This window comes from Beta vulgaris, chromosome 3, assembly GCF_026745355.1.
Source record: "Beta vulgaris subsp. vulgaris cultivar EL10 chromosome 3, EL10.2, whole genome shotgun sequence".
Taxonomy (NCBI): domain Eukaryota; kingdom Viridiplantae; phylum Streptophyta; class Magnoliopsida; order Caryophyllales; family Amaranthaceae; genus Beta; species Beta vulgaris.
The window spans coordinates 8,991,377-9,018,186 of NC_079204.1; the positions used below are offsets into that span (position 1 = coordinate 8,991,377).

The following is a 26,810-nucleotide window of genomic DNA, read 5'->3' on the forward strand; positions in this document are numbered from 1 at the left end:
GAGAACAAGAAGACAGAAAAGCGAGAGAGAAAAGCGACGGCCGCAAGGAGTGCACCGTAGCGCAGCGGCAATGAGACAGTCGCAAGGAGTCGCCGGCGAAGTCGGAAGCAATTGGAGTAGGAAAAGCGAGAGAGAATGACTGATAACCGAGAGATTACCGTAGTGAAAGCAGCTACGAATAAGAAAAGCAAAGGAAAAATGCTGAAAAGAGGACTTCCACTACCAGCGCCGGTGCCGGCGCCGGGAGGAATACGCCGAGCAAGGGTGGTCGGCGACGGATGACTTCTCTTGTCTAGGGTTTAACTTCTCTCACCCTTCCACACAAATTAGGGTTTGAAACTTAAGGGGAATGGAGTTAGAAACTTAAGGGGGAGGAGAGATTGAGATTCTAGGGGTATGGGGTGGAGATAGATATCCTTGGGTATGAGACTCTACCCTAAATATGCCCAACCAAATAATGAAATGGATGTCATTCCATTAAAAACACCCCAACCAAATTGTTCTAAAAAAGATGAAGTATTGAGATTGATACATCTATTTATTGGATATATTATTCATTAGAAATAGATAATTAAAAAATAATAAAGTATGTTAAATTGTACTACACAAATTATTAATGTTTATTTCTATTGGATAGACAAAGTTTTTTCCATGACACAAGTGACTCACATCATTTAATTTAATTGTGCAATTTAGGGACTGTTCTCTTCGACATAAAACAACTGAGCTGAACGAAATTGAACTGAACTGATTGCAACCGAACTGAATTGAACCGAACTTATTGCAACTGAATTGAACTGAACTTATTGCAACCGAACTGAACTGAACTTATTGCAACTGAACTTAATTGAACTGAACTGAAATGAATCAAATTATAACTAAGAAATGATAGTTAGAGTTGAACTGAACTGAACTGAATTGAATTGAACTGAACCGAACTGATTGGAACTGAACAGAACTCAATTGAACTGAAAATAAGTTGGGGAGAACAGACCCTTACTTTTTTTACCTATCACGTGTTTTATACAATAAACCCTATTAAAAAAAAAAGATAAGAACGACTTGTATCATTTAACCTTGTGGGCTAATGCTTTTTTTCCAATTAATAACCACTTTTGGCTTGCGCCATGTGTTATTTTCAAGGCTTTGTTACAAGTCACAACATTATATTAGCTTATTTGCATTGCATGCTTACTTCATTCACCTTTTTAAATTTTATATTGGGATGGTAGATGTTGTAGCCTAAAGATCGATAGTTCTAAGTAGGACACGTGGATTCATCTGGATCGTCCACGTGTCCCTTGCTTATTGAAGAAAGTACATAACAAAAGGAGGATTACTGAAGTACAAATCCCAATTTGGAGAAGTAGCAACCCACCTTTCTGGCCTTATTTGTACTTGGGCCCAGAATCCCAAAAAGGCACCTGCATAAGGTTGGATGATGTGTGCTCTCCAATAAATGTTTGCCATGTGACATGATTTCATTGTTTAGCCAATCATGTGCTCCCAAATTAGGGTAACTTTAGGGTACAACAATTATCCCAAACACTATAAATAGTCCTTGAAATCAGGAGAAATGTACGTTTTTCATAGCAGTGTACTGTTACTATGTCATAATTCTCTCTATCTCTACTTTCTCTCTCTGAAAGTTTCCTTTACTACTCCTAATACTTGATTTAAGCTTCGGAAGGGGAAATACCACCCAAACCTCCAGGGTGAGTCCCTTTTTGCAGGTCCGGGAGTGGAGCTCAGGTTCGGGATATTTTGATCAAGGCATTGTTGCACAAGTCTCTAATAATGGAAGAACCTGTTGTGGGAATAACAGTATATTTACGAGTCTAGCACTACGTAACATTTGACGCCGTCCGTGGGGAGACGCAACAATGACTGATTGTCACTCGTCTAATGTAGCTAGAAACTGAAGTTTTGAAATTCGAGTAGAGGATACGGTGGATGACGAAAGGCCACCACGAGGAAGGGATAGGCCTCCGGCTGTTGTCAATCTCCCTGGACGAAGCCGCGAGCCTGTTATTCAGGAGAATCTTGAGCGTCCAGTGACAGCTGCCCATTTGAAAAACGTCTTGAATGACTTTCAGACTAAGATGGTTGTTGTTCAGGAGCAGATCAAGAGTAATATGCTGTTTTTCCAAATGAATCCAGATCCCGCTGCCGTTAATCTTCTAAAGGGACGTTCTCTGGAGGGTCTTCCATGACCAAGCAAGCCTCCTCGTCAGGAATTGTCTAAGAGGCTCACCAAAGGAAAGCAGTCGAAGGTTAGTGAGCAGTGAAAGAAGATGGACTGAAAGTTGGTAGTCCGAACTCAAGACAATATTCGTCCAAGTGGTCATAGAATGGAGATCGATGCTAGAGAGTATTTGGAAGCCAAAAAGGTTGCGGCTCTGCAACGTTCAGCCTCAGGATCCACTCCCTATTTAAGGGATCCTCCATTGAGGTTGTCGTCCAAGACTGAGGTAAGAAGTCTAGGACCCTCTGCTATTCAGCCAAGACAAGAGAAGACGGTATTGCAACCTATGGTGTATAGGCGGCCAGACCTAGCAAACACCTCTTCTAACCTCGTATTGAGGGAATATCACCGGGAGCACATGCCCATTGAATGATTGTCGGGGGCTCTCACGATTAATTGGCCGACTCCCTTCTCGGCTAAAATCATGGAAGCACCCCCTTTCCCAAAGGTTAAGCTGCCTACGATAAAACCTTTTGATGGGATTACTGATCCAGATGACCACCTGTCCACATACAAGCATCAAATGTATGTTGAGGCGGTGGATGACGCAACATGGTGTAAGAATTTCCCAGTCACTTTGAAAATGGTGGCTCAAAAATGGTTCAACAATCTTCCTCCTAACTCAGTGAATAATTTCGCAGAGCTTAGTTACCTTTTCACCAGTCATTTTATAGCAAATCGGCACGAACAGGAAATAAGCATGCACTTGGGCAAAATATCGAAGGACCAAAGGAAGCTTTAAGAAGTTTTGTCAAAAGATTTAATTTAGAGGCATTGCAGATTCAACATCTGAATGCTGGGGTGGCCTTTGACGCCTTTATCAGAGGCTTGAGGTCGGGAAGTTTTAAGTTTGATCTAGTAAAGAAGAAGATCACTACTCTAGCTGGGTTGATGATTCTCCGGCTTCTTTCATCTTCTTCCTTGGACCCATGCTCCTCGCTAGCAGTGTCCCGTTGATCATGGTGGTGGTATCCGGTGTTTGTGGTTGAGGTAGTGTTTGTGGTGAAGCGGTGTTGGTTGCGATGGTGGTGGTGGCGGTGGTTACGATGGTGGTGGTGGTGGTGATAATTGTGGTTGTAGTGGTGGTTGGTGTTGAGGTTGGAGTGAGGTGAGAGAAGAGTAAGTGAGAGTGAGTATATGTAGGGGTAATTTTAAAATGTAGTGAATTTAATATGGGCGATTTTTAGTAAAATACGGACAGTAAATAGTAGAGCCCCTAAAAGACGGAGGAAGTAGTTAGGAGTGAGAAACTCTGAAGTTTCACCATTGTACATGCTCTTATAGACTTATAGTTATATATAGGACAACTATCAAATGATGAATCATTTACCAAAAGGTTCCTAAAATTGAACACAAAAAATCCATCCCTAAAAAATGCATATTAGGGTGCAATTTTGTATCCCTGAAAATTACATAGCAAGAGATGCAAAACAATGCCATGATACTTAATAGTAATGATGGGGTAGAGTGCAAGGTTGGAGACCCATAAAATGTGTACAATTATAAGTTTGAGGGTTGATTTGGAAATCCCACCTTACATCAACATATTCTAGATCTCTATTTCCAACAAAACACTCAAATACCATTATAATTTTATACTATAGTTTTCTATACAACTTTATTTTGTGGAATACCTTCATGTAGTTTAGCACCAACCAAATCTTTTTTTATCTTAAGGCCCAGCTCATGAGCAGCTTTTGAAAGCTTTTACCTGCCAATTACACTCAGACCCTTTAAATACACTCACATTTTAGCCTTCTTTACAAATTGACACTCTCTCACTTCTCTTTTCTTTGGCGTTCTCTGAGTTATTTATTTACAGGTAAGTCATCTTCTTTCTTTTTATTTTTTTATTTTTTTGCATTTCATTGCATGATTTTTGTTTGTGTAATCTGGGTTTTGATCTATTATTATGTTTATGTATGTGAGTAATGTAGAAATCATATCTAGTTTGTGGGTAATTCTGATTTTTTAGTAAATTGTTTCACTTGTTTTTACTGTTTTATTATAAACTGATCTAGATCTGTTTCCATTTTAAGTTATTATTTGCATTGATTGTCAATGAAATAATGTACTATAAATTCACTGCTTTTACTTAAAAAACTACTGAATTTGACCAATTTGATGAAGTTTGATCTGATTTATGGCTAAAGAGTTGAGCTTTTTGTACTTTGGGTTTGCTGCATTAAGTTCAATTAAGCTAGATTTTGGCTAATAAGATGCTTATGTAGAATGAAGTTTAGAGGTACTTTAATCTCTGCATGTAGCTTCAATGTGCTTAGTTTGTCCCTGAATCTGACCATATTGTGAGTATTTTGCTATCTTGTAGTCAGATTTTTTTTTCTATGACTATTTGCTCTTGACTTGTTGCTCTTCTGAGTTGACTGGCCAAGATCTGTAATTATTGCTTGATTTTAGTTGTACATTTAATTTTTGAGGTCTGTTTAACTGTCATATCTTACAGATTTACTTGTGTATTAAAGTCTAACTTTGACTGCTGAAGTGTAAATTTCTGATGTGTTTTGCTCAATTTGCAGGAATTTGGAGAGCTTTGTGGTGAAAATCTATAAACCTTTACTAGTAAGATTAGCTGTTACCCAAAGAAAAGATGGAGAAAACCATGAAGTTTTTGTTTGCTACAATTATGTTGGTGATGTTGAGTTCTCCTTTGGTAAATGCTCAAAAAAAGAGCAAGCATGTTCCAACCCCAACCCCGTCACCGGCCCCTGCGCCAGGACCAGCCTATGTAAACCTGACTGAATTATTGAGTGTTGCTGGCCCTTTTCACACTTTCTTAAACTACCTTCAATCTACCAAAGTCATTGACACCTTCCAAAACCAAGCGAACGACACCGAGGAAGGCTTGACCCTCTTTGTACCCAAGGATAGTGCCTTCTCATCCCTTAAAAAACCTTCTTTGGCTAACCTCACCCATGACCAGCTTAAGCAGCTGTGCCTCTTCCACGCCTTGCCACACTACTACTCTCTTTCAGAGTTCAAGAACCTTAGCAGCATGGGGCCTGTCAGCACCTTCGCTGGTGGCGATTACACCTTGAACTTCACTGATGTCTCGGGTAGCATCCAGATGACTTCAGGGTGGAGTGTCACTAAAGTTAGCAGCAGTGTTTTCTCCACTGAACCTGTTGCTATTTACCAGGTTGACAAGGTGCTTCTTCCTGAGGCGATCTTTGGGACTGACATTCCCCCTATGCCTGCCCCAGCACCAGCTCCTGAGGCGAAAGCCCCTGTTGCTGACGCTCCTGCAGATGTGACTGCAGATGGAAAATCGCCCTCGTCCTCACCCTTGAATGCTTCAGCGTCTTGTAGAGTTGTAGCTAGCTTGGTTCTGGCACTAGCAGGGGGACTTGTCCTACTCTTGTAAGAAAGGATAGTATTGGTGGTTTATAACTTATATGGAGTGGGTATGTTCCCAATATTTCCTTTGATTGTTTCATCATTCTTTTATTCCCCCTTTTTTCTATGAGATATTATATTGGAAACATTGTATGTGAAATGTAAGATTGGTTTTGAGTACCTTGTCTATCAATATATTTAGCTCATTTATGTCTTGTTCAAGTTTTTGGGTTTTGTTTGGTTTCCTGACATACTTCTATGTCTGTCATACTATCCATGTTGGTTGGTTCTGTATTCAAATGTGCAATAATGTACTTGGTTTAGTACCGTGAGGTCATGGGATCAAACCCTCACAAGAGGCTCACTCGGGGTCTGGCTTCTCAAATTCTTTCTCCGTCACTCTTAAAGTTTAAAGATTTGACCTACTAAGTTCGATTGTTTGATATAATAAATGGTCTACTAAGCTAATGGTGCTGGTGTAGTAAGGTCTTTTTCTTACCTATATAGTATATAGATGTAAAGTGGAGTATACAATCAAGAAGTTGCACAACCAAGGACCCTCGAGTCTAATGGTATGGTTTCCTATCTAGCAAAATTTCAATATTGTTGGGGGGAGGGGTTTGGGGCTTGTTGGACCCCTGGATAAGTGGTCCTGTGCGAAGGCAACCCAGAGGAAATTCATCTTACCACGAGTTTCCGAAAGGGGCCTATAAAAAAATATAAAAAATCAAAAAGTTACACAAGGCACCCTTTCCTTAACCCTGATTGCAATATTTTGTATCTTGATTTCCAGGGAAGATCAAGCTGTAAGCCTGTAATACAGATTACCAGAGGGCCACTTGGGTGTTCTTTTGTTATCATCAAGTTGCTCACCTTTTTTGGGTGCGGAAGTTGTTCACTTTGATGATTAAAGGATTTTAAGCTAATTAAGACATACTTGGAGTCTTGAAGAAGTGACATCTAAAGAAGAAACGGCTATGTTGGACTCATAATTTGTCTCCCTTCTTTTTGCTCCATTTGACCAAATGAACATATGAAAGAGCATTAAAGGTATATTAGGTGTAATAAAAGAATCTTAAAAATGAGGCAAGAAATCCAGGTGGGAATTGAGTGGTTATATTGGACATGATTTTTATGACCGCGATCTTAAGTTCGAACCTCCACTAATGTATATGGAAAGGTTTTCGCCTTTCTCCACATTGGGCTTGTAGATGGGCGGATTTTGATGCCTCATATAGATGGGTGGGCTAAATCAAAGCCTATATGAAAGAAATAACAAGACTTACCAACACCCAATGGATCAGAAGAACATTTTTGCAATAAGATTATAAGTAATAAAGGTTTTAAAGAGATTTTTTTACTTGGTAATTAAATCTGGTCTGAGCTAAAGCTATGATATATAGGGTATAGTGCGATTAAAGCCCAATCATCTTGAGAGTGGATAAATGGTAAGGGAGCTCACTTGCAATATACATCTAGGGCAGGTTCTCTTCGGTATAAAACAACTGAACTGAATTGAATTGAAGTGAACTGAAATGAATAGTGATATGTGAGACAGTGAGAGTAAAAGTATTGTCCAGAGTTGAACTGAACTGAACTAAAAATAAACTGGGGAAAACATGTCCCTAATGGGACTTCATCATAATCCTAACATTGTTTAGGAACAAATTACAAGTCTGGTAGGTTTTCAATAAAAAAAATTCTTACTTTTTAAGGTTGATAAGATGCTTGACCCATCCATGTCGAAACCTTAATTCAAACCAACTTAGCGAGCTAGTGACTAGTCACTTTGAGAGTGCGTGAAAGAATAAGGGGTTCCATCTTTTGAAATGCTCCTAATAGGGATTAAACTCCTAACCTTAAAGTTGAAAGATACTCTCATTTTAATTCGACCAAGTTTGACATGATAGGTTTCCAAGAGATACAATTATCTTAACATAATATTGTCATATAATAGTCTATTGACTGAATTTAATATACAAACATATGCATAAAAGTAAAGAAAGATAATATCATTAATTAGTGCATACAAAGTTGGTCAAAACTTACAAATTTTGTCTTTTTCACAAAATACAAAAGTTGGAGATGAAGAAGTGAAACATTAAAAAAAATATTTGGAGAGGAGGCATACAATAATGTTATCTTAAGAGAATTAAATGAATTTCTAGGTTTTTTTTTTTTGAAAATAAAATTAATAAAAGAGTCATGTAAAATTTATAATAAAAAATATTTAAACTAGCAAAATCAAACAATTAGGATCAAATTTAATATTTTATTTTCAAAAAACTATGATCATCTCAATGAAATATGACATTTCTTAATATCCTTTACATTTAACTAAGCTGAAATGTCTTTTATTATTCTATTGTTTACCTTATTCGTTTAGCAACCATAAATAATAACTATATGACTCATATGAGTAGTGTGTATATTCCAAATTCTAATCCCAATTTCTTTTATTTATTTTCCTTTGATAGTTTAGGAAATGAACTTAAGAAAAAGATTTATCAACTATTTCCTTGTACCAAAGAGGGGAATTTTTCACGAGGTATCTTTGAACTTTTACTCAATGCACAAGTACGAAAGTACCCTTATGTTTCAAGAATTGAATTATATACCCGTCTAAGTTTTGTAACTAATACACCATATACCCTTATAAAAAAATGTTGTTACTTAACCGTCCAATTAATTAACTAAAGTTATGAGTTTGAGGTGGTGTGATAGTGGTATCACTTGCAATCTCGTATCTCTGAGATTGACAGGTCAAACCTCACGACACTCATTTAACAAAACCCCCCCCCCCCCTCAAAGTAAGCCCCCTTAATTTTACATGAAAACATTTTTACTAATGAGCAAAGTTTGACCTAATAGTAAAGGTTTAACCTCATGACTTCAAGGTTGTGAGATCATATATATATATACTCCACTAGGGCTCTTTGGGGGTGAGATTTCCCTTACCACCCCCCCTCTTTTCCAAGTAGTGTGACCCGCAAACCTGACTGGTTAAACCTGAGCGAGATGTCAGTTCAACAATTTTTAAGGTTTGTGAAAAAGGCCATGGGAACATAACTTTCAACTGATTTTGGAATTTTGATTAGCCAGTATGGGTTTAATTATACCTTATCAAAGTGAATCCGGCTCGAAAAATGCACAAGCTTGTGCAGATCTTTTGGACCCGAATTTTTTGGGTTTGATACGGGTTTTGGGTAACCTAAAATGAATTTTTAGTAAAATTTTGGTCCTATATGAGTTTGGCCTTAAAAGTCTGTTGTTTATGGCTCAAAAAAGTGGGATTTATGCACAAAATTTTACCCCGACCCACCATTTGATCACCTTTGGATTTAATAAACAATTTTTTTTTGATGTTTAATAGTCATATAAGATACATAATCCATTTTCTACAAAGTTGAAGATACAAAGTGCATCCAAAATGTCAAAATTATTTAAACCATTTAAAAAAAATTGTTGTCAACTAAGTAAACATGGCCATGGGCTAGGCTGGGCCCAATCTTGGCCGATTTGAGGTCAGACTGGTTCAGCTCGACATGAGCCTAAATTAGACAAATAGCTGATAAATCTGGTCCGATTCAGGTTTAGGGTTGGATTTTCTCAAACATGAACTGGTTCGGCCCCCGCTAAGTATGGTTCAATGCTCGGGGTAGGTTGGACCGATTCAGGTTTAGCCCACCGATTCGATGTTTTTTTTTGTGCGTAAATGCAAAATCATTTTAATATTTAATTACATATGCGCAAATATTTACAATAAATAATTTTTGATACCGTCCATATTCACTAATGATTTTAATAATTAGGTCGAAGATTGAGAATTTTTATGCATTTTCATGGCCGGTTTAACGGGTCGTTTTAGGGTTGCATATTGTTCAAGGTCCGGTTCAAGGTTAGGGCTAAGTCGATTTCCTCATCCATCAATTTAGAATATGAGAACCCATTTGATTCTGCGGATCCAGACCGGTTCAAGCCTTGTCGTCTGGCGATTCAGATCGAGCCGGTCTTCTTGCGGGTCGATTCAAGGTTGTGTCCAAGGATCCCCGCCCAATGAACCAAGTTTTAGTACTAAACTGTCAATAATTTTTCCCATAAAAACAAAAATCAACCCCAATCATCATTCTTTATGAAATAGATCATGGAGCCTTGAATTCTAAAAAATAAGGATTTTTTATCCGAAACTACCTTTAACTTACAAATTTTTGTGAGAAACTATCTTATAAAAAAATTATTATCCCGAACTACCTTAATTTTACCATTTTGTTGTTGGCAGCTACCTTAATTATGCCGGAAACCAGCATTGACTTTTTTTTTCGGGTTTTTAAATGTCACTTTATATCACTTGAGCTCTTCAAACCATTTTTCAATTTTGCCTACCATAACTAGAGATGGAAATTGATCGGATTTGGGGCTGGTGAAGCCATCACCCGCATCCATCCGCTCCACCCGCATAAGCCATCACCCACATCCATCCATCTGTTGTCCACAGATTGAACGTATGGGTCTGGTGGTTAGCGGGTGGGGTGATATATTAGAACTTTTACAAAAAAATTATGTCATAAGATACATACATATTAGGATTTTCAACTAAAAAATTTAATAATGTAAGTAAATAAACATGTTTAATTGATAATATGGATGATGGATGAAAGCGGGTGATGAGTCGGGTGACAGATGGAAAAAATCTCACTAAGCATCCGTCCCTCGGCACCCGCTTTTCATCCATTTATTTCGGGTTTTCACCCACTTAATAAAAACGGGTTAAGCGGATGATGTTGATTCATCATCCATTTCCATTTCTAACGTGTGTGCACGCGCTCTCTCTTTCTCATATCTCTGTGACATTTTGTACCACTAATGCACCATTAAATTTCCATTCTACTTAAACTAAAATTGAAACAATCACCCTACTCAGTCACCCTCTTAGTATGCTCGAATCTCAAGCAATTTCCACAAGGGTAATTTTGTTTTTCCTATAATTTTGAACTAAAAAAACAAAAGTAAACCTCGGAAACCGACATAAATTAATTGTCAACAACAAAATTGTAAAACTAAGATAGTTTGGGACAAAAAAAAATTATAAGCTAATTTCTCCCCAAAACTTGAAAGTTAGAGTGGTTTGGGACAAAAAAAAAAATCGAAAAATAATATAAAAGCAAACTTTTTTGAAAATTGTAGAACATCCAAACACGTCCAGGAGAATTTTAGCCGTCCACACCACCACCACTCTTCCACCGTCCACATCCCACACATGTAGGGAAGACGTTCCACAAAAAACAACATTAATTATTTCATTCCATATTCTCAATATTTCAGATTTCTGTCCAAAATAGCTTTGATTTCATCAAATAACACAATATAAAATCCAAAAAAAAAAAAAGAAGTTTTCTTTGTCATGCTAAAACAACAGAGTCCCTAAAATCTCCAATGCAAGAAATGGCGAACTTTTTAGTCATGTATTTATAGGCTTTACTTTTTTTTCTCTCCTAACTTTCTCTTTCTTCCATTTCAAGCATGATATTCTGACAAGGTCTGTTTTTTCTCTCTCTTCTTTTCTTAATCTTCATTTTTCTTCATTTGGGTTTGTTGTGCAGTTTTCTTTATGATCAATCATCTGTTGTTTTGATGGGTATTGAATATGGGTAAAATTTTGTTTTTTGATGTTTTCATTGATATTTATGAAATGGGTATTCTTTTATTTCAATTTTTATGATATTTTGTCATAAATTTGATTGATTGTTGTACATTTATTGTAGTTTTGATGATGGTGGGTTAATTGCACTTTTGATGATAGGATTGAAGATTGAACAATAAAGAGGAAAAAACTAAATATTGAAGATGTCTGGATTTGAGGGTGTAATTGTTTCTGATCCTCGGTTACAGAGTCAATTCACCCAAGTGGAGCTTCGCAGTCTTAAGTCTAAGGTTTTTGACAAAAATGCTGTTTTTTTTTGCTTTGACTTCTGATCATTAATTTTGTGAGATTAATCAATGTAGATGGTGTGTTTATTTGATTGTAACATGCTTAATGTGGGGTTTGTTAACAGTTTTCAGCATTAAGAACTCAATCTGGTCGTGTTACGGTATCGGATTTGCCACCAGTTTTGGCTAAACTTAAGGGTATCAATGGATCCTATACAGAAAATGAAGTCAGAGCTGCATTGGAGGATTCGTATCCTGACATCACTCACGAGATCGATTTTGAATCTTTCTTAAGGGTGAGGTTTTTTGTGTGGAATCATGCTGTAATGCTGAATTTTCCCTAGATGAAAAGTTTTTATTGTTGCTATTGTAGTTGTGGCCATGAAGCAATATTGGAAAGATATCATGTTGTTCTTATGTTTGCTTAGTTTTTCTAATGAATTGCAATGTTCTACCTATTTTATTATTTGGAGAGCTGAACCATTTCGAGTTTTGATGGCATTGGGCAGGAATATCTTGGGTTGCAAGGCCGATCTAGTGGGAAAGGTGCTGGGTTTAAACGAGCTTCTTCTATCCTCAGACAATCAACCACAACCCATTTTCATGTCATTAGTGAATCAGAGAAGGAATCTTATGTGACACATATTAACAATCAGCTGGCAGAGGATCCATTTTTGAAGAACTTTCTACCAATAGACCCGAAAACAAGTCAGCTATTCGACCTTGCAAAAGACGGAGTTCTTCTTTGGTATACACTTCTGGTTCCTGGATGTTTTTCATAGTTTTATAGTTGATTTGTGGTTTGTATACTTAGCCTATAGCTTGCTTGAAAGACTTAAAATATTACCTCTCCTTGCAGTAAGCTGATTAATGTTGCTGTGCCTGGGACGATAGATGAAAGAGCAATCAACACCAAAAAGAACCTTAATCCATGGGAGAGAAATGAGAACCACACACTTTGTCTTAATTCTGCAAAAGCTATAGGTTGCACGGTTGTTAATATTGGCACGCAAGACTTGGTGGAGGGACGAGTAAGTCATCAACACCTTGTTGTTCGCATTCCTTGGTATGAATATCTTAAAGTTAATTGTTACTGAACCACTGAATTGTCATCATGTAGCGCCATCTGTTAATGGGGTTGATTTCTCAAATTATTAAGGTATTTAATCCACTTCTCTTCACCTATTGGTTGTAACTTGTAACCTCTTTAGCTTCATATATATCGGATTTGTGCTTGCAAGTATGGAATTGCTAGATTCATGCAATGTTCTTGTATGCTATGTAAATCAGATTCAATTGTTAGCTGACCTCAATTTAAAGAAGACACCTCAACTTGTGGAGCTGGTGGATGATAATCAGGTCTGAAGCTTCTTGTCTTGACATTTTTGAAACATTGTGTACTACTTTCCACGTGGAAGCTAGCTAGCAGGTTTGTGATTATGTAAAACTTTTTGCAGGATGTGGAGGAGCTCATGAGTTTGGCTCCAGAAAAGGTCTTGTTGAAATGGATGAACTTCCAGCTGAAGAAATCAGGATATACAAAGGAGGTGACAAATTTTTCAACTGATTTGAAGGTAAGCTCTTCAATGACCCTGAAAATGAAACTTCCAAATGACAAAACTTAGAGCATCTGTTTCATTGGCTATTCCTGCTTCTCAATGAGTAGTTTTATTAGTGCACCGTAATATGGTGTAATCTAGCATTCTAGATTCTAGAACTTACGGAGATCGAGAAATAAAAAATTTGCGAACTGTGCATCTGAGAAACTATTTTGCAGGCTATCCATGCAACTTTGACTTTGATGAATCTGTTTTCTTATGGGAGGTAGATTTTGATGCACGGGCAGCTTATTCCTTGAGGAGGGAATTGCTTTTATTTCTTTAAACTATAATTGCATGGATACATATGTCCTTGTATTGGACTTTGACAATCTTGAGATTTGGACAAATGACCGGGGGTTGAGTGGCATACAGGGCCGACTTTTGAGATGCTCCTTCCAGTGTAAATAGTCTGTTTCATATACCAAATTGTTAGGAATGCTGCAAGCCTGCAACTATTATTGCAGTAGCTACATATAGTCTGCTTTTTACAAGGTGAAACAGCATAATTGAACTTCTCTTGGCTTAGTATGGAATGGACAATCTCTATCATGTTGCTAAGGTTACTGTATGCAATTCAGTATATTATTTATGGCAATGGGAAGTTCTGCGGAGGCACTCGTGGAAATTATATTGCAACATAACCGAAGTTTAAAATTTAGCTAAACTATTTCATGATATATATTAGGCAATTCCTCTGGTTTCTTATATCCAGCTGCTTATAGTAATAGAATTTAGTAAGCTTTTGAGTTTGGTACCTGGAATGAAAGAGCTTACCTGCAGTTGTAGTTAGAAGGTCATGTTCATCAAATTCCTTTCTGTCCTGCCTGCGGTGGAAGCCTTGTTACAGGCACTGAGTAATGGTATCATGTGGATTAAGAATTTAAGATTGAAAGGACTATTCTTCCCCGAAGCCTGTAAATTGTAGTAGGAGTTAAGAAGTGGATCTTGAGAAGAGTTAAAATTTTCCTGGGTGGAAATGACTCTGGAAGCATTCTTATGCATCATCACTTCATCTGAAATGAACCATCTCGGAGGTATAGATGCTTCTGGTGGAATCCAGATTTCAAATGTTGTGCAATTAATCTGTTATACTACCTTCTTAAAATATTTGCCAGCCTAAGCTCAAAGTTCGATATATGCAGTGTCCTTGGACATTCAAAAATGATTTATAGATCTATTGGATGCAAATTGGGCTTCATTTGAAATTCATAGGTCTGTTGAACAGGTGGATCCATCAGATATTTTAGGAATTTAGTAAGCATTTTGGATCCTTGGCATGGCTTAGCTGCTGTATTTACTTAAAGCATCATGGTGCTTTGTTTAGGCTACCAAGCATAGAGGGAGAAGGCGACCTTTTGTAGGTTTCCATGGTTCTATGCTTTCTTGTATGGAGTAGGTCTCAAAGAGAACAACAGTTGAGGCGGTATAAACGGAGACAAAAAGAATTTGACCATCCTTAAGGAGGATTGATCACTGTAACATGCTTCTGGAATAATTAAGTCCTGATTTCCATCTGTGCAATGATGCACGTCAGAGACTTCCTTTTCTATTTGTTGGGATGAAAGAAGATGTTTGAGTGAAGTATGGTAATTGGTAAGGATACAATTCCTTGAAATGGATCAAAGGGCTAGAAATTCTAGTTCCATTGAATGTCAGTAACAGAACCCCCTTTCTCTGCAAAGACAAAAGTTAAAATGAGAAGACTCTAGTGTTCTTGGATCAGATTCCCATCGGAATGAACTTATTCGACTCATATTTTCTTGTCCTTATCTTTCCCGTGGTGGAAACAAAAGTTCCTATGTAAGCTGGTACTGAAGAAACAAATGTAAAACTTTGTCTGCACTTTGTAGACCCCAGGAAACATCCAAAGAGAGAGCCTTAACTGTTAATAGTCATTCTTATGGATCCGACCTGAAGCAAAAGTGTTGATGCATCACCAAGAGATTGAAATATAAATAGCTTTTTTTATCATTATTATTTCCTTTTTTTGTTATGGAGATGTAACACTAACACTTAAGGAGATTCTTTAAGCTGGACTTCTTAGAACAAAGCAAATTATGAGTTGACTTTAATCAAACCAATTGTCTAGATAAAGGCTTTCATCTTATTAGGAACATTGCAAGTCCTACGATCTTGATGACATTATTAGTGCTTATCTGAAATCATGAACCCCTAACATGAGTTGAGAAAGTCTGTTCATCAGCCTCTAGAAATGCCTTCGTGTAGACTGCTTAAATACTATCCCATCCAAGCTTCCTCGTACTAACAAATGGAATAAATAATTTTTACTTGTCTTTTAAGCAACTTTGTTTCCAAATTTAGGTATTGTTTCTGGTTCTTTGAGCTAATATTATACAAAATCAATTTAGTAAGTAGACTCCTCTTTTTCTTCATCGATTCTCACTGAATTGGAGTTATTTCTACTGATTCAAACCGAAAGTTATTTTTGCAAATCTTAAGTGTTAGACACACATGCAATTACTGATTAAAACTGAAATTTTCTGATAAGAATTTTGTACTAATGAAGCTGATTTTTGGTGAGTCAAATTTTTATAAGTTGAACAGAAGATGGCCCTGTTTGGTTAAGTGAAGAATTTGTTTGGCTTATACTTTCTCAACCCCAAACTTCTAGGAGCTTTTTTATATGACAGACAAGAAAGTGCAGAATTTCACTGTAATTGAGATTCCATATAACAGCCTCTATCAGATGAGGAGTTGTTAGTTGAAATTACACAATCAAAGATATGTGCTTTGGTTGTATAGCTCTGTATGTTAGGTGATTACAAGTCAAGTTCAGCAACAGCTGTAATTATTGTGTTCTACAATACAAAACAATCTAATCGATCGAATTATATGCTACATTTCCAGGATGGTGAAGCTTACGCTCATTTACTTAACGTACTTGCACCTGAACACAGTACCACCTCAACATTGGAAACAAAAGATCCTACTCAACGAGCAAAATTGATTGTGGAGCAAGCAGAGAAATTGGATTGCAAGAAATATATTAGTCCAAAGGATATTGTAGAGGGATCAACAAATCTGAATCTTACATTTGTTGCTCAGATTTTCCAGCACAGGTAATTCTTTTTTTCCACTTTCCCTTTGTATGTTTCAGATTATCACCACCTTGAATGAAAAAGTTCAAAAGTTCTGGATTTATTTTACCTCGACGCATTTATAGGGGAGACTATGTTATTGCTAAAGCTTAGACTTACTTTCCTGTCAATGTCACCAGCATATTTATTTCTATATGAAAATAACATTTGCCATCATCAAGCTTTAAGCTGTTCAAATCAGGTCTTGGTTATTTCATTATTCATAGTAAGGTAAATTGAAATTTATCTCTCATTTCTATTTTACGTTCTTTCCTTTTTTACAACTGTTTGCAAATGCTATGTAGTATGTACGTATCCCCATGAGAACTTGGTTGCCTCAAAATTTCATTCTTTCGGAAACTTAATTTGAATTGCCTATAGATCTTTTCTTTACTTTCTCACTTCAAACTGTTGCGGAGGAAATCAGCTTTGAGGTGGCCATGGTGGTTGATGTGACATCTGAGCTGTTATATCAGCACTATATGTATCTTTTTTTATTTTTGAGTGTTTTTAGGGAGGGAAGGAGAGAGGTTGCGTTACACCTTCATTTGTATTTGGAAAAGGAACACCTTATGTCTTTATCATCTACCCAAGAGCATATTATATATGTTGCCACATGGCACGTGTTACAAGTTTTATTTTTTTTGATTGTACGACACTCAGCATCAATGCAGGACTTACATGTAAACATGTCTTGACGAACTTTCCATACTGAATGTTGCAAATTTGGTCAGAAAATCTTTTTTCTTCGTAGTTATGGGGTTGATGATGGTGTTGCGTTGATCCCCTTTCTCTAGTGTAGGGCATGTGTTATTTTTGCTTCTGTAATTATTGAAATATTCACAAGGTTTCAACTTTGCTGTGCAGAAACGGTCTGACTGCTGAGGTTGATACTGAGAAGATATCCCTAACGAATGTTTTAGATGATGACACTGAAACTTCAAGGGAAGAGAGATGCTTCCGGCTTTGGATTAATAGTCTAGGAGTTTCAACATATGTCAATAATTTGTTTGAGGATGTTAGACCAGGGTGGGAATCTTGTCTCATGCTGTCATATCTAGAATGTTTATGAAGTTTGATTAGGCTAATTTGCAGTCCTCCTTCGCAGGTGGGTTCTTTTGGAAGTGCTGGATAAAGTTTCTCCAGGATCAGTTAACTGGAAGCACACCAGCAAACCTCCTATCAAGATGCCTTTCAAGAAGGTTGAAAATTGCAATCAAGTCATTGATATTGGAAAAAACTTGAACTTGTCCCTAGTGAACGTTGCTGGAAATGATATTGTACAAGGGAATAAGAAATTAATTATAGGTTAGCTTTCCTTCGCCATTTTCTCCATACCTCTTTGGTTATACTATGGATCCTGAGAGCCTTATTTTCAGAATATTTCAGACATGCTGTCAAAATTGTGCTGGTGCATGTGTTTCTAAGGCATTAGCATATAGAAGTATATTATTGATCATATTATATACTGGTATGATGCTTTGGCTGTTTCCTTAGATATTTCATGAGCCCTAGTGGTTGTGTGCCATGGCATTTTGCTGAGCTTAATTATCCATAAAACCATGTCATGCCCCAGTATAATGCCTTAATATGTATGTTTGGATATTTGTTGTTTTCCTGCTTTTCTTAGCTTACTCTGAAATACATCTAACCTATTTCAAATATGGTCTCTCTCAGCCTTTCTCTGGCAGTTGATGAGGTTTACAATGCTCCAACTGTTGAAAAATTTGAGATCTTTTTCACACGGAAGGGAGATTACAGATGCACATATTCTTGATTGGGCAAACAAAAAGGTCAAAAGTTCAGGAAAATCTTCTCAAATGGACAGCTTCAAGGTATGTACTACTCTGGGTTCTGTAACCATCCATATCTGCAATCTTTTGGTAGCTATATCAATTAAAAGTTGCTTGATTTATGACTGAGCAGAGTCGATCTTTTACAATTGAGTCTGATTTCATTTCAGGATAAAAGTCTATCGAGTGGGATATTTTTCCTGGAACTTCTTAGTTCAGTGGAGCCAAGAGTGGTTGATTGGACAGTTGTAACCAAAGGCGAAAATGGTACATCGTCACTGTGTTGAATATGCAACTAAAATATCTATTTTCTATCATTGCTTCAAAGACCACCCCCTTTCAATTCTTTATGGAAAAATTGTCACCATAAATCCCATGTTTGGGATGTCTTCTGAACAAGATTAAGAATTTGGACCCAAAAAAAAAAAAGCAATATTGAACTTGTGTAACAAGTTTTCACTGGGGACCAAAAGCGGGAAGGGTATCGCCAAACTTGATAGATAAATCAAGGGTATCGCCAAACTTGATAGATAAAAAAGCAATATTAATTTATTTACAATTAATTCTAAAAAGAAAGAACATATGAAATGTTTTCCCTTTCACCTAGTATGTTCAGTGTCCCTCTTAAAAAATGAATTCCATGTTTTTGTTTGCATCTTGCAATAGCAGAAGGGACAGAAAATTGAATGCTATTGATAATCTTTATGTGACCACAGATGAGGATAAGAAGCTGAATGCATCTTACATAATCAGTGTTGCTAGAAAACTTGGATGTTCTATATTCTTGTTGCCGGAGGATATTTTAGAGGTAAGAAATTGTAATCCTTCAATTAATCGTTGTGATGCTTTGCTCCTTTCCATTTTTCAACCTGCTGGCTGTAGACGTTAGTTCTGTTATTGTTTGCTTCTGTCATTGTTTCTCTGTATAGTTGGTCTTTCATTAGTTTCAGATTTAACAATATTGTATGCTTTCTTTTGACAGGTAAATCAGAAGATGGTACTTACCTTAACAGCAAGCATCATGTACTGGAGCCTTCAGAAAAAACCCGGGCAGTTGGCCGTTCTTGAAGAAACTGATCCTGCCGAAGCATCCGAACCCCAAGAAGAGGACCAGCCAGAAGAGGAATGATTTTTTAGTGGAACAAATGTTTTTTGAGTTTGCTTTATTTTTTTGTGTTCAATTATCTTGGCCATACCAACAGGAAGTACTTAAAACAAAAGAAAGAAATAGGATTAACAAAAGAAAGAGTCGAAACGTAAAAAAAAAATGCAAATTTTGTTTAGTTACTTGTTTTCACATGTAAATTCACTTAAATAGTTAAGATGTATACATGTTGGCACAATTCATTTATTGATGATAAGCGCAAAGTAAGTTTGTTTGGGTTGTATATATGGAGCATCGAAAGATCATCTTTTTTCTTCATTATGGAAAAAACTTAAGCTTGGAAAAGCTGGTAATTTTACTGCTTCAATAGATATCTAGAAGTGGTGGTGGAGCACAAATGTACCCAAGACATGGTTGTGTGTGAGTGTAAGCTATCCTTTAGGAGTATTTTTTCAATGTCACCATTGTGTATATCATTATTCATTATCACAAGTTGAGGAAACCTAACTATTATTTTCAGCCGGTGCAAACAAAAGATTGAATGTGGAGAAAATAACATCAACACAGTAACATACTCTTAAGAACTCAGCTAAATTATTTTTTAATTGATGGACATTGAGATTATTGTTTATTTATCTGTAAAAGCTATTATTAAATTAAATATCTCAATATTTGATCTCATGTCTATGGTATGTTAGGACATTTGTAGTTAGTTGTGTTCATAGAATATAAATATGGAGTATAATTATGCATGGAGTTGTGGGGTGAAAGAGTATAGTTATACTATAAATTAACAAAGATTTGTAGAATATAATGCCAATTAATAATGTACAAATTTATTAATATGTAAATTTAAATTCAACGTAACGAATAGTCTGGATCTAATATTAAAAATAAATAGTCCAATTTACACAAGTAAAATTGTTCAAAGTTTTAGGTAAACCGTAAATGTTAATATACATATGAGTATATTACATAATTTAATATTGTTATACTTATATTTCCTATGTAATTTCATTCATATTACAAAAAAAAAGGGGGGGAAAGGATGAAACAAATTGACTAAGAGCATGGCCACAGAATTGGGGCTGAACTAAATACATCATAGCATATAGGTATTCATTTTCCACAAGTGTAAAAGCTAGAATAGAACCTATTCACTTAGAAGTCAAAACCCTTCCATAAGCGTAGTTTCCAAAGCGTGGGATTAACTGCCTCTTATATATTGTGGAGAAAGGAATGATATCAGTATGTAGCACAAGACACAGAGGCCCAAATTCGGGCACTCATGAGTCATGAGTTAAGCACCACCGCAGCTGATGATAGCACCTTGGACCATCACTCAGATGAAATATTGCTTACTGTGACAACAGTATTGCACTTCTATGTATTCACAATAGCTTGTTAAATTCTCTATTAAACCATCATAGAGCATTTCATAGTTCCATTAATTGAATTCGACATCTCTTTTTCTTGTTCTTGTTCTTGTTCGGCAATGTGCATTAGCATCTCCAGTCGCTTGTCAAAAAGTAAGGCACTCTCATCTCTCTTATCCAACTCAGCAGCCTCAATCTCGAGCCACTTCTCCCGCAAATCATCAAGAACGTTCCCCTGGTCATGAATTCCTCCTCCTCCAGGGGCACTAGGGGCAGTAGTACGGAGGGACGAGTCTCCTGATGGTGGTGGAAGCGTCAAAAGCATCGCGCGGAATTCTTGTGTGTCGGCAAATGTCTCAAAGTTGCAAGCCATCGCATCGAGACTGTACTCCCTAATCTTCAGGACACCATACCTACATAAGCAGCCAAGTTACCATGAAAATAAAAAATATATATATATATATACATAATATTAAAAAGAGCAAAGATCAAAATCACAAATTGAAAAGCTTTATGTAGCAAGCAAAACTAATGTGAACTAGCAGATTTCTCTTAACTTTAAGCTACTGAAACAGAGAGATTTTGTCCTGACATCCCTTCTTGGTTACCTGAGTCAATGACTAGCATTTCTTTCTCCCAAAACGATGGAAGACAACAAACAAGAAGAAAATGACTTTGCAGTGACAATAGCAATATGATGCAAGAGCAATAGAGATAATATCGCTACTAGCTAAAAGATCAAGAATATCCTAACAGCAACTGTACTATAAGGTACACGGAGATCATAAAAGTGGCTCTCAGGGAACTCATGTCCAGGTTCCATCCAGCGTCCATGATAAATCATATACACCACAAAGTTAACCTATAATTAAACTGCACAAGAACAAATATGTCGCAAAAAATTACAAAGGAAAAACAGAAGTTATATATTGAGTGGACTACCCATTATGAATAAACATCAATTTTCTTCAAGCAAAATGGCGAAAGTTCTCAATCTCTGATTCTTACGTTCACCAAGGCATTTCGAAACTAGACTGACTTTTGACTTTTTTAAATATTTATAAGTTAAAAACCATCCAAAAAGCGTTGGGTCTGAATAAAGATAACAATCCAAGGAAGGAAGATTCCACAAGCCACAAATATATATGCGTTAAGCCTTTTCCTTTTGTCAAGGGAAAGGAAAGCATCAGCTAGGACATATCAGCAGAGTATACATATAAATAAAGCAACCTAAACACCAAGTAGCATGAATGTCACCAAAAAGATCCCTTCTACACCTGATTCTATAGTTTGCCTTGCTGTATCTATGTCAAACATGCATCAAACCAATGGGCATTTGCAAAATTATCCTTCAAAACTATATGGAAACAAGAATAAGATCCATCACAGGTGCTTCTAACATGTCTCAAAATACTTTAAAGGCTCCGAATGACAAAAGTATGAATACATCATACTTCTTCCTCACTCCATATATACTTTATCATTGCGTCTTCAATAACATGGTTGCCAAACATTTGAACAAATAGTTACACTTCAACCCGGGCATACAATTTATGCTGCTTTATCCAATGGAAAATTAGAGATCCATGACTGTCTAGTCTGAATGTTCAACCTAGGTCCTAGTATCTGAACTGGACGGCAAAACTACAATACTTTGCGTAAATATCATAAGTATCTCCCAATCACATACGATTTCTGCTGCTTTATCCAATTTAGCATGACAGACAGAAAATCGCGAAAAGAAATAGGCATACAACTCCACTTGCATCTGCTATACCTTGTAAAAATTAAATACATAAACAATTGAGAACTTACATATCTGCTAATAGCAGCCAGTGGCATAATTCTGAAGGTGAGGCCATTTCTAGGTGCGGGAGTAGTGCATCAGCTACAGCACGCTTCAGGGGAAATAACAAATATCTCGAAGCAGCATCAAATAACTCCTCAGCCTAATACAGAGAAATAGCATTTCTTGAGCAGAGAGAAGGAAGAAGTATATACTCATTACAAATAAGAAGCTCACCTGTTGAGGATCCACATCTTTCAAAACATCAGTGTACCTTCAACCAAAATATTAATTACAAAGTTAGCACATGCCAATGAGACAAAGAGAATAGAAATCAGACCATGTGTATGTGGAAAAACGTTGATTTACCAGTCCAAATTTTGGTAGAGAAAAAAGGAACTCTAAAGTAGCAGCATATGAATCCTAGCCAAATAAAGGGGATAGCAGCATATAAATAGTGCACCATAAAACATGTAATAAGTATTATGCAATATGCAACACTCTCTAATAATCTGCCTTGAATTTGACAAGCTATGCACCACCATTGATACTCATAAATTACATTTGCTACAGAATGCTGATACGACAGGGGAAAAAATACATACATGTATTCTATCATTTTCTCAAATGCCTCATGGCTCAAATCATGCTCTTCAAGATAGGGAAGAGTATGACCAAGAACGTCATTGTTCACCTCCAGAAAATCATCCATCCGGGAAATTCTTGTTCTGAAATAGTCTGATCTCGAAGCCAAGACAACTTGATGGCAGCGAAAAACCCGCCCATCAACTCCAACACATATATCAGCAAGATCGCTCGCATGTTCATGGATCTGTAATCTACCAGCAGAAGCTACTAAATTAAGGGCAACATTATCTATGTCCTGTTTTGTAGAGGAATTGTTCAAGGAAAGCTGAAGAATATGATGTAAAGCAGCAGGAAGACGGTCTTCCTCAGGAAGGGACAAGCCCTGCAATACAAAACGCCTTTGAGAGCTGTCTATTTCTTGCAAAGCTTTGTATTCTGTGAACTTCTGGTGAGCTAGTTCTTTCTCAATCACCCTCCGCATTTCTTCACATTCACAGACTTTGCAAATTCTGACTAAATCCTCCATGTCATCTACTGCAACCTCTAGCCGGTCAGAATAAAAGAAGTGCAAGAGGCTGTAGAGAGCAGGATGAGATAATTTCTCCTTTGAAAATCTTACTTCTCTTCGATCCTTCCAATCATTCTCAAACTTCTTCTTAAAATATGGCGACCGAGCACTTAAAATTACTCTATGAGCTTCTATGGGCCTACCGTGCACATAAAATACAACATCTGGGGAGAAGTAGTTCTGATTGGGTCCATCCAGCTTCGACGAGCCTACAGAACACAAGAGACAAACTAAAGTAAGGCTTCACAGGTATATAAGTTTGATTGCATACAAAAATCATGAAGGAGTAATGGCTGAACACTTCAGGAAGCATTTAGACAGGAAGGACACAAGAAGACAGAATGGCATTTTCAATTTTTCATTCATGACCATGGCACGAAAATACGGTCAAATCAGTTCCATTCGCCCGTATTGGAACAATTTTCAACTTTGGCAAACCGAACTTGACCGTTTCAAACTAGTGGATTTAAATAAGCTGGAATTTTGGCCAAACCAACCATGACAAGGAAATTTCGCCCACATTTCCCGAATTTCCCGTATTAAGACACTACTTTCCAGATTTTCTTTTTCCGGAGATTCCCACCGCTCCCTACATCTTCCTCTAATAATGACATAAAACAACCTAAAATGATACAGATAGAGCGAAGAAGAGGCAAGCAAATGGCAAACACAAGATCTATGGTGAATGGTGGTTTTAACTTTTAAGGGGAAAAACAAATGCTATATAAACTATTTAAATAGTATATAGTGCAGATAACAGTATGATAAACCGTGATGCAGTCCATGTCGAAACGTTTTCATTCCGTTCTGTTCCCACAAAACCACAAGCATTTTCACAATTGTGACCAGAACCGTATTTTCAAACCAAGTTCATGACAATAAAGAAAATAGACGCCTATCAAAGAAATTGGTCCATAATCCAAGGAACAGGTGGATTTAATAAAAGTGTGAGAGTATGTTCTCTTCACCCTATGCATAGGACCTCAATTAGAATCTTTCCTTTATTTCTATGTACGATAATTATCTTTATGCTTTCTAGAAGTCTTTATTATGTTTTCTAGAACCTCAAGGCATGCTTGGTGGTACTTTGTGCAAGTTGACCCTTGGGCGTGACCTGGTGCTAGTTTAGACAAGTTATTACGTTTCCGTTGGTTCAGTGTTCACCACTATGTATTATTAGCCAACATAGAAAACGTGTTGTCTCTCGTCTTACAACTCCCACCTCAGGCTTGTCACTTTCCGTAAAGTCCTGCTTTCCCCAACTCCGTCCCCGCTTATGCCTTATAGCTCTCAGTAAGCACACCCAAGCATGGACTGAAGCCTGACTTTGTCAATAGGCAAAAATCCCCGTTTTCCCCAACTCCGTTCCCCATCTGGCTTGCCCCCTTGTCGCCAAAACGCAAGAGTGGCGCGCACCATTTGAGGGAGAAAAATACTCGGACCAACACACTGCATAAGGAGTGTGGCAAAGTATATTTACTTATCCATAGTACAGGGGAATATAAAGCCACTTCACCCTCCCTCTGTTCAAGTACCCTGCTTCCCCCCCCCCCAATCGGGCCCCTCTCCTTCCCCAACTGAAAAAATAAAATACATACCCAGAGTGACTTTTAAAAATTACTACTGAAAGCTCTTGTAGCCACCTCTAAATAACAATAGTATCTAAGAGCTAGTTTAATTCAACATTATTTAGCTCTAATAAACGGAATCAAATACCTATTCCCTTTCTTCTTGTTTGGTTCAACTTCTCCCCAATGCATTACCATTACTTGGTGGTAATAAATTCCCTTAATTTGTTACTTCCCCTTCCCCATTAGCAAAATCCATATGTTAGTGATAATGGTTTTCTTACCCTTCCTATTCCAAAGCCTAAACCAAACACCCCATAAAGGTAACTTTTTGTTACCATTTCAGTACTCTATCTGATTACATTTCCTTTACATTCCATGACTTAGAACCAAACATGCTCTAATACTATTATATTACAGCATAGAAACATCATTCCTCAAAAAGAAGACACATTGATTATTGATACACCACAGTTTCAATTCCAAGATTGTCAATTCGACTTGAACATAATTATAGTCCTCAAAAAATAAGTTTCAGGTCCAATCATGTGTAAGCATAAAGGAAAATAGGTGATCAGGTCCAATCGGGGCTAATAAGTTCTTAAAAAGATGGCTACACACTACAGTTTAAAAAAATTAGAATTCAGAAACAAAAAAGGCAGCTCACCAGGCAAGGGAAGGTGATCATCAGTGAAGTCGAAAAGCGGGCGATTAGGCACACAGGCAAGGAAAGTGTCCCTTAAAGCAGCCTGAAGCGGCGGCAGAGGCGGAGGACGAGCCTCAAAAGCTTTAAGAAGCTTCCTGACCTTAAAATTAAGGGCAGCATAGTGGCAACGATCACCATCAAAGGTATGCTCATCACAAATGGCGCCATTAAGAAGAAGCATAAGAGCAGCATCAAGATGACCAGCTAAACAAGCATAGTAAAGAGCAACAGAATCCCACTTGTCTCTAGCATTGACATTGACACCGGATTCAAGAAGGTATCCAAGGCGGTCCACGTCCCCGGCTCGTGCGGCCTCGAAAACATCGCCATGTGGGACCTTCTTTGTGGGCAGGGACGATGTAAGGTCTTCCACCTCTAGGAATATGTCTGACAGATCGGCCATTTTTAATTTTGGATTTTAGGGTTTTTTGGTGGGGGTTTTGTGGAGAAGGATGAGAGAGATTTTGGTGGCAAATTGCAAATGTGGTGGGGGTTTTGCTGGGGTTGAATGGCGGTTGGTTGTATGATTTTATAGTTGCAGACACTTGCAGTGGAAAGAGAAAGAGGAAAAGGGTAGGATTTTTTTGTCATTATATGAAATGGATATGGTCCTAAATGGGGTAGTGGGTAGGGGTGTTCATTTCGTATTATTCGATTTGATCTATAATTTCGAATAGATCATTTATTGTCGACTCGTTGAGAATAATTCTTACAATGACCTATTAAAAGTAGAATGCGTTTTGGTGGGATCTCTATGAACAGAAAAAATTATCGTCAAAATGATCGAATGACAACTAAAGAATCCTTTAGATATGATGCAAAATGGGTCTTGTTCTATACTTGATCATAGTTTTATGTATGAGTTATACGACTCGGAATCAGAAGAAGGGGAAGGAGCCCTTGATGTATAACAGATATAGGAGGATTGATTCAATCACATAGTTTAAGTTCCTAAGAGAAAATGTGATATGAATCTAGTAGAAAAAAATTAGAATCCGAAATATACAAAATTTAGGATTGAATATCCGAATTATTTTTTTTATTTGTCATTCTACGTGAAACCAAGTTTTAGGGTGCGAAGAGGAAGGGTGATG

General features: G+C 37.1%; 3 protein-coding genes across 5 annotated transcripts; 2 read left to right on the forward strand and 1 right to left on the reverse strand.

Moving 5' to 3' along the window:
- Nucleotides 1-3,674: 3,674 nt before the first annotated feature.
- Nucleotides 3,675-5,821, forward strand: LOC104906486 (fasciclin-like arabinogalactan protein 7). The gene is made up of 2 exons (XM_010695251.4): nucleotides 3,675-4,067; nucleotides 4,783-5,821. Exon 2 carries the CDS (start codon nucleotides 4,854-4,856, stop codon nucleotides 5,625-5,627), a length of 774 nt encoding a protein of 257 aa, XP_010693553.2. The 5' UTR covers nucleotides 3,675-4,067; nucleotides 4,783-4,853; the 3' UTR covers nucleotides 5,628-5,821.
- Nucleotides 5,822-10,703: 4,882 nt separating this feature from the next.
- Nucleotides 10,704-19,407, forward strand: LOC104906485 (fimbrin-5). Of its 3 annotated transcripts, none has more exons than XM_010695249.3 (15): nucleotides 10,704-11,135; nucleotides 11,362-11,530; nucleotides 11,653-11,823; nucleotides 12,037-12,275; nucleotides 12,387-12,558; nucleotides 12,648-12,686; nucleotides 12,818-12,886; nucleotides 12,985-13,101; nucleotides 15,997-16,208; nucleotides 17,094-17,255; nucleotides 17,335-17,534; nucleotides 17,904-18,061; nucleotides 18,190-18,286; nucleotides 18,736-18,827; nucleotides 19,002-19,407. In XM_010695249.3, the coding sequence occupies exons 2-15, from the start codon at nucleotides 11,444-11,446 to the stop codon at nucleotides 19,146-19,148; spliced, it is 1,962 nt and encodes a 653-aa protein (XP_010693551.2). In that variant the 5' UTR covers nucleotides 10,704-11,135; nucleotides 11,362-11,443; the 3' UTR covers nucleotides 19,149-19,407. The 3 variants fall into 3 exon arrangements, with proteins under 3 accessions (XP_010693551.2, XP_010693550.2, XP_057249541.1); XM_010695248.3 differs by having other exon boundaries at nucleotides 11,400-11,530; XM_057393558.1 differs by lacking the exon at nucleotides 10,704-11,135 and adding an exon at nucleotides 11,227-11,247 and having other exon boundaries at nucleotides 11,400-11,530.
- A 574-nt stretch (nucleotides 19,408-19,981) lies between these two features.
- Nucleotides 19,982-26,287, reverse strand: LOC104906484 (BTB/POZ domain-containing protein At2g04740). Its single transcript, XM_010695247.4, has 5 exons — nucleotides 25,678-26,287; nucleotides 22,892-23,651; nucleotides 22,524-22,560; nucleotides 22,316-22,449; nucleotides 19,982-20,913 (listed from the first exon to the last, which is right to left on the reverse strand). Exons 1-5 carry the CDS (start codon nucleotides 26,117-26,119, stop codon nucleotides 20,541-20,543), a joined length of 1,746 nt encoding a protein of 581 aa, XP_010693549.2. The 5' UTR covers nucleotides 26,120-26,287; the 3' UTR covers nucleotides 19,982-20,540.
- Between the last annotated feature and the right edge of the window lie 523 nt (nucleotides 26,288-26,810).